Here is a 10,926-nt window from a genome sequence, read left to right as displayed (position 1 = left end):
GTTTCTATTGAAATGATGACATTGTGGCTCACCTGCATAACAGCCTATTAGAGACAAGCCTACACCATTGTGAAGTTCAGAGGAAAGTGAGCCCAGCTTCTGCTCTATGATACAACTGCTCAGATCTTAACACCCAGAAGGCTATATTATTTCTCAAAACTTTCACCATAAAAGATGCCACACTTCTTGTCATGATGCAGTATTGATACATTACTATGATACAAGGAGTCAGACCCATGTCAGCTCAAGGTAGTAAGACAGTGGTTACTATATAAACTATCTACCGGTACTTACTTGTTTGGGCAAATGCCTTATAAGAGATCACACAGACACCAGATAATTTAGAACCGAGGCAGCTTTTCTCAACGTTATATTTCAGCATACATGCAATCCTTTAGGGTGGGTTTCATTGCAGATATCACTGTAGGTATATATACACAAACACACACACATGCGCGCAGACACACACATCGATATATGGTACTTTATATATTATATATATATGACTTATATGTACACATTTACAACCCTTCAAAACATACTGCACATATACAAATAGAGGTTGTCTAACAGGATTCGCTATAGTAACTGAAAAAGGAAGTTCTTCATAAAGTAAGACAGTTTGGCATTCCTACTACAAGACCGGAGAATGATTGGTAGCTAATATGCTCCATTCTGCAGTAAACATTGTAAAACTCCATCCTGCACCTGCCTGGAACCTCCCTGCAAGTATCAATGGGAATCTGATAGCTGTACAGCCCTGGAAGAGATCAATTGATGAAACAAACACATACATTTAAAAGCTATGATAACATGGAGGTAATCTCACCAGATGGTCATTTCATAGTGCTTTGGTAAGAACTGCCATTTTGAAAAAAAAAGCAGTTCAATTAACTTTCATTCACTAGGAGTTGCTGCCAGAAGGACTGAAACGTATCAGCCTTGCTAGAACAACAGAAAGTATTCTTCCCTGGAAGAATAAATGGCTTTTCCCCTGGAGGCAAACTTAATCCTGAGGACACAGTAATGAGAGGTTTGTGTTCACAATCTTCATATAAAATCCACACAGAAGGCCCCAAACGAGTTTAGATCTCAGTGAGAATGAGTTTGTAAGATCCAGCAGTCTCTTCAATCTGTAACTGGAAGGTGTCTTCGTTGGAATAGTGCTTTACAATATTGTCGTCCATATTCACTAGGATGCTAGGACAGTTAAAATAAAAGAGTATTAGAACATATAATCAAACTTAACAAATACACAAAAGACAACTCCCCAGAGCGAATCAGATCCTATGGGCATCATCGTCTAAAAATTCATCCTAACAAGATATGATCAACAAAACAGAAACTGGGTCTTAGGGTGGGGAAAATTACAAAAAGCCTGGAGTTTCTTTGTTCCCTTGCCAACGGACTGGGGAAAGGCATACAAAATGGCCTCTCCCCCTGCAGAGAAAATCTAGACCAGGGCTTGTAGGGGAGTTCAACTGCCAGTTAGCAACTGGCAACAACCACCTCATTTAGGAGACTGGGTTGGTGATACACATGTATTCTGAGGGGACACTAACAAATTCCCAGTAAATATTTTCATGATGATTTATTGAGGTCCTTGCTTTCCTCAGCATTCTGAGGGGCTTTCCCCACTACAGAAGGGAGCTAAGGTCGACTCGGTTCCCTTTGGTGGAGGGCGATTCCAGGCTGTCCCCACAGCAACTGAGTTGGCCCCCTGGAACCGAGCTAAGTGGGCGGGATCATCTTGGTGCCCGTTTCGCTCCTCGGTCGTGATTGGCGCTTGTGTTATGGCGGGAAACGGGAGCGGTCTTTTTTTTTTTTTACAATTTTTACAGTTTACAGTTACATGCGCTTTCTGCCCACCATGACTCTCCCATTCTGCACATGCCACAAAAGCGGCTTGTGATTGGTTGAACGGATGAGGTGTCGTTTCGATGCTTCCCCACTTTGAAGCTTCGAAGCAGTATCGACCTTGTTCCAGCAGAAAAGTGTAGTTCTGTTGGAGTTGCATATATAAGTGTAGGATGTTGCAGTTCTGAGGGGGGGGGGGGGGAAGGAACTGAGACAAAACAATGTTGAGCTCAGTGGCAGTGGGGATTCACTGAGGCGAACCTAGGTAGAAACCAGTTCAACTCTGTCAGTGGGGAAAGCCCCTCAGTGTACCAGCCAGAGATCCCTCAACTTGCTGAACCTGCAGGATTTTGAGAATAGGGAATCCCATAAGAAAAAGGCTGCTATGGGCAAAGTGGATCTAATCACAAAATGGCTACCATGAAAGCTGGGCTCAATCACAAAAAACCAGGAGGTTCCAAAAAAGCATAAGAAAGTCCCAAACAAAGTATCTTCCTATGATGGAGGCAGTTGTTTCCAAATGGATGTTCCATTCAGACATAATGGTGATGGTCCCTGGGTTCTTCTGAAACCTCTCCTACTCCAGTGAACTGGAAAAAAAATTTAGAATTGGCCATTTGCTTTGAGAAGAAGCAACTGTGTTCCAATAAACACACCAGGAAGAACTAAGGCAGCCATGGGTTAGGGATATCACTACCCCTTATCAGCCTCAAAGGAGTAGACCAAGTGAGGTGCCAAAAAAGGTAATTCTTTTGGACTGGCAGTGAGCTACTCTGAGCCTTTTATAATAGTACAAGTATTCATGGTACAACACTGTCTAGTAAGAGCTCACTGAAGCCAGATTTAGAATTTATAGGTACAAGTATGCTTGCTTGCCTTTCTAACCACGCATTTAAGAAGCTAAATAGTAACATAGAGGAAACATTGTGAACCTGACTGCATTGAAGTACACTCATAGCTCAAAAGACTAAATTTTGCTATACTCATTCTTACTGATATATTCTTATTTCATGGGGCGCATTAAAAAGTATGTAACTTTTTAATTAAGGTTTTAGTAAAATTCAGGAGCTGAGCCCTCTACAGCAATGTGTACACATGAAACTACCTCATGAAACTTTAGTCTGTCAACTGGATCTCATGCAGCTCTCCAGAGTCTTGTGCAGAGGCTGTCTTGAGAGCCAGCGTGATGTAGTGATTAAGAGCAGGTGGATTCTAATCTGGAGAACTGGGTTTGATTCCCCACTCCTCCACCTGAGTGGTTGAGGTTTATCTGGTGAACCAGATGTGTTTCCGCACTCCTACATTCCTGCTGGGTGACCTTGGGCTAGTCACAGTTCTCTCAGGACTCTCTCAGCCCCACCTACCTCACAAGATGTCTGTTGTGGGGAGAGGAAGGGAAAGGAGCTTGTAAGCCACCCTGAGTCTCCTTACAGGAGAGAAAGGTGGGTTATAAATTCAAACTCTTCTTCTTTTGCACCCATCACCTGATCCTTTCCACTGGCAATGCTGGGGATTGAACTTCTGCATGAAAAACACATGCTCTACTAATGGACCTTCCCCTTCCCCAAAGCTGCACTATAAAATCAGGCCTTTCATGGACATTATTTAAGAAAGTGAAGTCTCAGGTCCTGTATTCTGGATGCTCCAAAAGAAGCCATGGTGTGTGTGTGGGGGGATGGGTGGGAGGGAAGTGCTCAGCAAGGCCACTCACATGTCACATGCAGGTTCAACGTCTGGCTTCGGTAGCTAAAGGACCTCAGGTAGCTGCTTCTGGGCCCTGTCTTAGCCTGTGACCCTGAAGAGCCAGTGCTAGTCACAGATGAGACAATGCTACATTTGATGTACCCATTGACTCAGTGCGAGGCTACTTCCGATGGTCACCACTTCATTTTCCTCAGGTGTTGTGTATTCTGTTGTGTATAACTGAGAAGCTCCTTTCCTGCCAGTGCAACAAAAGGGGAGAGGAGGGGAACAGGTGGTTCCTGCCTAGAAAATTAGATTGGGGATGTCACTTTCCATTGCCAACATGTCTGTAATTGCAGTTGGGATTTGTTATTCTCTTCACCAACTTGGGAATCCTACAAGCAAGGCTCAACTAAAATGAAGCAGCTCCACTGGTGACTATTTTGAACAGATTTGGTGTGGGGTAAAGGAATATTTGTATATGGGAAAAGGACGAGATGTCAAGTTTTGCCTGCAAAACTGCAGAGAGGTGACATTTTAGATGTACTTACCCTTTTTTACATTTCTTGAAGACTTTCCCAATTTTATCCAAAGGAACATCATATTTGTCAGAGATCTAAAAATAAAAAAATGGAAAAGAATGGGAAAAAATGGAATGGAAACGTCACCTGAACCGAACAGCTAACTTCAAAAAGAATTATTTCTGTTTTCTCTGATACATATTTGCACAGAGGCCTGCTATATCACTTCTAATTGCAAACCTGGATGAATTAGTAAACTCTCGTCCTCAAAATTAAAACCACCACAATATGGATCAAGGTTTAGGTGTTTCTTCCTACACAAAAACCAGAACTAATCACAAAGGCAATAAAATGAGGCCAAGATTTTTAATGTTTTTAATTTTTTTTTCTAGGAACAGAATGATATTGTTCCCTAAACAAACAACAAATAAGAACATAAGAACAAGCCAGCTGGATCAGACCAGAGTCCATCTAGTCCAGCATTCTGCTACTCGCAGTGGCCCACCAGGTGCCTTTGGGAGCTCACATGCAGGATGTGAAAGCAATGGGCTTTGGGAGCTCACATGCAGGTGCCTTTGGGAGCTCACATGCAGGATGTGAAAGCAAATGTTCACCTGATATTTTATTTACTGGAGATATCAACACCGTTTGTTTTTACAGTGTTAAAGCCTTCTTTCCTAGATGGTATATTTTATGCAGGGCATAATTTTCATTTGGCAGCACTTTCAAACATGTGGCGCCTCATCCAAAAGCCATGGAGGCGATGTCACATGACAAAACTGTCAACTCAGCCACCTTTCCAACCACCTCTTCAGTGACAGCTGGAGCCAGTGTGGGGAATGGTTAACAAACTGGATTGGGGTCCATTTAGGGAATCAAATCCCCACTATGAGTAACTTCAGCTTAATTACCCTGCAGAATTGTGGAAATAGAATGGGGATGGAAAAACTAGGGACACTATCCTGAGCAATCTGGGGGAAGGACAGAATAAAAATGTGTTGGACAAGCCAATTATGATAACATGGCAACTATAATGTAGCCGGCTTGCTAGATGATAGAAGTCATAGATACTGGGGTTATTTCAATGTACACTTTTTTTTAGAAAAGACACAGTAATTGTGTCCAGGTGTCTCAGATAGGGTAAACAAGTGAAAAAACTGATTGATGGAGAGCATGCCTGAAGCCTCACAGCCCACCCAACTTTCCAAGAATGACAGGCAAATATGTTTGATAACTTTCAGAATGGGAGAAATACAAGAGGGTGACCCAACCCCACAGCAGGAACTAATTTTTTTAAAAAACTGTACAAAGCACCATACATAGTGTATTCTTGAAGGCTTTCATGGCAGATTCAACTGGTTGTGGTGGGTTTTCCGGGCTGTGTGGCCGTGGTCTGGTAGATCTTGTTCTTAACGTCTCACCTGCGTCTGTGGCTGGCATCTTCGGAGGACACAGTGTGTAACAGACTCTGTGATAAACCTCTGAAGATGCCAGCCACAGATGCAGGCAAAAAGTTAGGAACAAGATCTACCAGACCACAGCCACACAGCCCGGAAAACCCACCACAACCACCATACATAGTGTTTGCTATCCTTCTGGTCCAATTTGTTCTATGTGAAGTATTTTTCTACAATTTTCTAATATTATCAAGTCATAAAACACTAACTTCCATCAGATGAGAGTGGCCAAAAAGTTTCCTTTACCTTAGTACACAGTAAACAGTAACCATGTAAATGACCCTTAATTTCAAGTGGAAAAATACATCATACAGCCATCTAAACAATGTGTATCTACTCCTTTTCCTTTAAACACAAAGTTCACAAGTTTGCAGCACATCATAGAGGCAAGACATTGAAGGAGTCATGAAAGAATTCCTGATCAGGGAACACAATTTGGATCCCAAGCAAAGAGTCAGCAAACTTTGCTATGCATACAAACTTAACACTTTCTATTATTTTTAACTCCATAAATCAGAATGAGGGAAGCAGCAGAACACGTGACAGCTAAAATTCTAATGGCTACTTTTGAAGGTTCTCCAACTTGTGCTCTATTCCCTCTATGTTAGCGAGCAACCTGCACATTCTACTTGTATTCCACATCTATCATCTTACAGAGTTTCAGCAAGAAAGCCGCTATCCATTAAGGCTGTGCATGCAGTCTGGGAAAGAATAAATTCTGAAAGCAAGTCCCCCATTAGAAAATGGAAGGAGCTCAATTAAGACACAGCACACTATATATTTCACAGCTTCCGGAAACTATATTTTAAGCTCAAGATTTCCTGGCACAGGTTTAACTTTAAAGGAAATTTTTCGTATACTTTAAAGGAAAATTTTCATATGAAAATTTTCATACCTAGTGGCATGAAGACGCATGTGCAATATATATCTTCATCCATTTTGCAGCATGAGAGCAGGGAGAAAGAGAAAGATACTTTACCTTGAACAAAACATTTTTAAATACTGTTTTTATTTCCTTGTTTGGGAGAGAGACAATTCATGTTAGCAGTGGCATAGTGTCAAGGGGATGGTGTGTGTGCGTGCGATGCACTGGGCACTCGCCAGTGCGTGGGTGTTCCAGAACATTCTGGGCAGACAGGGGTGTGGCAGGGGCACAGGGCGGACGTGTGCCCCGGGCGAAGTTCCCCCTCACTCTGGCCCTGCATGTTAGCATACCACCAAAGCATCCCTCTTTACAATAGATTTCACGCTAAGGTAAATATTATATTGCAGGAATTTGCAGTCAGCCAGATAACAGGGATAGGTCAAATGCCAACGGAAGATTAAGGTAGAGTGATCTCTGAAGAGAATCTGTCAGGATGATCTCCTATGGGTGGATCCAATGCAAGCATCTTCTGCAAGCTAGACCAATACTCTGCTCTTTGAACTGTGTCATCTCTGTACACAAAGCCATGAGCTTCCATGTGCCCGTTAGTTTTCCTAGTCTTTTTACTTGCCCCACTCCTCCCCACAGAGGATTGACCACTGCTCTCACTAAGAACCACCTCTTCGAAAGACAGTATTGGGGTGACGATCCCTGGCCTCACTCTGGGAGGGGGCTTCACACTTCAGGAAGGCACTGATTATCTGGACAGCAAAGTACTGCGAAGCCTTGCTGCTCAGGTGACTGACAGAGAACAGAAGTTTTGCAAGATCCAGAAGTCTTGCACAGGTGGTATCAGTGGTGGGGAAGCAGCTTGTCCCAAACCCCACGTACTCTGGGGGATTGAAGGGGCCTAGATAAACTTGCCTTCCTCATGGGCATAGTATGTAAGCAGCAGAGACAGCATGGTTTTTGTCTATTTGATTCATGCATTCTATCAGTAAAATACGCAAAATTACCCCACCATTTAAAAAAATTGATTTAAACCCCTACAACTTACAGCTTCCATTAGACCTTTCAGAGATGGGATTTTGAGCATGAGAGCATCAAAGACTTCTTCAGATTCCTTTCGGACATACAGCAACACTGGAACAAACAAAGATGATGGATGGATCAGATAAACTGACTGGAGACAACAACAAGGATGCAAACATGAGAGGCATTACAAAGTTATCTGACACTAGAGAGATCCCAAACTCTGAAAATACCCAGCTTGGAAATAAATCATAGTTGAGAAAGGTCTGAGCCTTTGGGGGAGGGCGGTGTGTATATATATATATATATAGATATATGAGATATAATTATATATAATTATATATAATTATATATATATAATTATATATATATATATAATTATATATATATATATATATATATATAATTACATATATATATATATATATATATATATATATATATATATATATATATATATATATATATTATATATATATATATATTATTTATTATTATTATTATTATTATTATTATTATTATTATTGTGTGTGTATTATTATTTATTCCAATTTCTATACTGGCCACGATCCCCAAAGGGCTCCGGTGAGTGAACAACTATATAATATAAGAGAAACTAATAAAAAGGAGCAAATGAGTAAAATTGAAATACAAAACATAGGGCTCCGTCAATAAAACATCTTAAAATACATAAAAACAGCGGCTAACAATTATAAATAAATAAATAAATATAAATATATAAATATATAAATAAATAAATGGATGGATGGATGGATGGATGGTACGGAAAATATAAAGCAATCTTTGCCTAAGGAAACATCCTGGCCCCTTCCGCACATGCAGAATAATGCACTTTCAATCCACCTTCACAATCGTTTGCAAGTGGATTTTGCTATTCCATGCAGCTTCAAAGTGCACTGAAAGTGGATTGAAAGTCCATTATTCTGCATGTGCGGAAGGGCCCCCTGCCTCACTCAGGCTCATTCTGCACAGGATCTTCTTGCAACTCATTATAAAGACGCTGTGTAGAATGAGCCTTAGTTAAGTAGTTATGATGCATGAGGCTGGAGCAGTTACCGGTATCTCTCTGTCAGTGGTCCCCAGTGCAGCACCTGTCAATGTTGTTTCCTGGTGCCCAGTTCCTTCTCCCTCTAAGTAAACAGCCAATCCTGGCTTTCCTCCACCTCAAGCCATGACAAAAAATGCTCCAGAAGAACCAAAAAGGCACCACCTTTGTGTGTGCAGGGAGCATTCATTTCATCATAGAAAAACATTATCTGGACAACAAAGTACTGTGAAGCCTTGCTGCTCAGGTGACTGACAGAGAACAGAAGTTTTGCGAGATCCAGAAGTCTTGCACAGGTGGTAACAGTATTTTGTAACTGACCCTGGCTCCCATGCAAGCCATTTTACAGTTAAAAGTACCTAACCCAGGGCCACTATTTTGTGGTGACACCCAGAACCTGTTTTAAAGATTCTAAAAGATTCTATTTTTTTGGTGACACCTACAACCTGTTTTCAAGATTCAACAAGGGTAAGGGGATCCCTGATCTGTGTTCAGTTCAAGTGATCACCTCTACCAATCATATAATGACTTTTGTTGTTACAGGACCAGCAAACTAGTAGGATCAAGCAACTTGAAGGAGTTCAACATGTGACAGGCATAGGCTCATTCCGCACATGCAGAATAATGCACTTTCAAACTGCTTTCAGTGCTCTTTAAAGCTGTGCGGAAGAGCAAAATCCACTTGAAAACAGTTGTGAAAGTGGTTTGAAAACGCATTATTTTGCGCGTGCGGAAGGGGCCTCAGCAATTCAGCCTGCATGGATTTGCATTCTCCTACCATGTATTCAGTAACTATTGTTAGTGGTTCTGCTCACATTTGCTGAAATTTTGCATATTCAAATAATCTCGAATGGTCTCAAATGCCACACTCATATCAAGAAGCACATGGGGTGTGGCCCCACACGGGATCAGGTACATTATTTGCATAAAGCCAGCAAGTCCAACGTAATAGATTAGCTGGCCTTGATTAACCCCCTGAATAACTAGAATCAAAGTTCTGTTTGCTATATTTGATAGCAGTATCAGGCCTTTGTTTAAGATTATACTACACTACAACAGATCGGTCAGGAAGGGTAAAATGAGGACAACAGTGCCAGACAAAAACATTTCCTTGAAACAGATGGCTCGGAATAAAGGAAGAAATTGAGGTAAGAAGGTACAGTTTATTCGTTAAATTCTCATTCCATCTTTCCCCCCAAAAGCCTCAGTATGGCTCACATGGTTTCCCTTTGATCTTGACAACAATCCTGTGAAATAATTTAGCCTGAGAAACAGTGACTTGACCTCAGTCACCCTGTTAGCTTTTGAATTGAGCAGGGATGCAGTCTTAGGTCATGCCACGCTGAGTCCTGTACTCGACACTACACTGTGCCAGACAGCGCCCTCCATTTTGAGACTCACTGTATTTTTTAAAAAATCAAGTCAACCTACCTTGTTCAATCTGGTGGGGAAAACACCACCACCAAGGAAAGTTTGTTTTCCTTTGAAGTAAACATTCCTCCCTCTCAAGGATGTTTGTGTGTTACGCTCTGTAATCTAGATTTAGTGCTCAAATACACAGTGTGCACAATACTGTGACAGGTACCCACATATAGAGACTGTGATATTGGTCTGCAAAAGCATCTTGAACAAAGGCCTGAACTGTCTGTCTTTTGTCTGTTCTGCAGGCAAAAGCTGCTAGTTGTACACATAGATACCTTTCAAGCAAGCTACTGTGAACAGGTGCTTTGGAACATAGAAGAAGAATTGGATTTATATCCCCCTTTCTCTCCTGTAAGGAGACCCAAAGGGGCTGACAAACTCCTTTCCCTCCCCCACCCCCTCAATAAACACCCTGTAAGGTATGTGAGGCTGAGAGAGCTCAGAAGAACTGTGACTAGCCCAAGGTCACCCAGCTGGGGTGTGTTGGAGTGCACAGTCTGAATAAGCCTCCACACCTGATAAGCCTCCACACCTCAAGTGGCAGAGCAGGGAATCAAACTCGGTTCCTCCAGATTAGAATGCACCTGCTCTTAACCACTACTGCTCTCTGAGGCAACCGTTCCAGAGAACAAAAATGTAACATACAAAGTGAGTCTCCGTTTATTTCTAGGTATCCTTGTATACCCATCCCAGACATTGTAAGTTGAGGGAATCTGTTGATTAAAACAACTCAAGGAAAACTGAAGCAGTTTCTTAAAATATTAGTTTTCTGTACCACCAAAGCATACGTTTCAAGTCATTGCTTCAAGCTAGACAACCCCAAATATGAACTGTATAGTAACTAGCACACAGGTGTAAAACTTGTGGCCCTCCAGATGTTATGGACTACAGTTCCCATCATCCCCTGCCAGCATGATGCCTTTCAAGCAAGCTACTGTGAACACATGCTTTGGAACATAGAAGAAGAAGAGTTGGATTTGTATCCCCCCTTTCTCTCCTGTAAGAGAAATGATGCTGGCAGGG

The 10,926-nt window shown here is 41.7% G+C and overlaps 1 protein-coding gene across 5 annotated transcripts in view; it reads right to left on the bottom strand.

The window, feature by feature from the left end:
• Positions 1–470: 470 nt before the first annotated feature.
• The window catches only part of GRHL1 (grainyhead like transcription factor 1), a 63,580-nt gene continuing 53,124 nt past the window's right edge, over positions 471–10,926 (bottom strand). For 4 of the 5 annotated variants that reach the window (XM_048498490.1, XM_048498512.1, XM_048498480.1 and 1 more), the window contains exons 14-16: positions 7,441–7,526; positions 4,092–4,156; positions 471–1,200 (exon numbers count right to left, since the gene is read on the bottom strand). In XM_048498490.1, the coding sequence (XP_048354447.1) occupies positions 1,086–1,200; positions 4,092–4,156; positions 7,441–7,526 (266 nt within the window). In that variant the 3' untranslated portion in view covers positions 471–1,085. Of the gene's footprint in view, positions 1,201–4,091; positions 4,157–6,413; positions 6,447–7,440; positions 7,527–10,926 lie in introns of all 5 variants that reach the window. The other variant, XR_007244659.1, reaches the window with a different exon arrangement.

The sequence above is a fragment of the Sphaerodactylus townsendi genome, linkage group LG01 (assembly GCF_021028975.2).
Source record: "Sphaerodactylus townsendi isolate TG3544 linkage group LG01, MPM_Stown_v2.3, whole genome shotgun sequence".
In the NCBI taxonomy this organism is placed as follows: Eukaryota; Metazoa; Chordata; class Lepidosauria; order Squamata; family Sphaerodactylidae; genus Sphaerodactylus; species Sphaerodactylus townsendi.
Note: the sequence above shows the minus strand (reverse complement) of the source record. Positions and strands in the feature narration are given on the sequence as shown.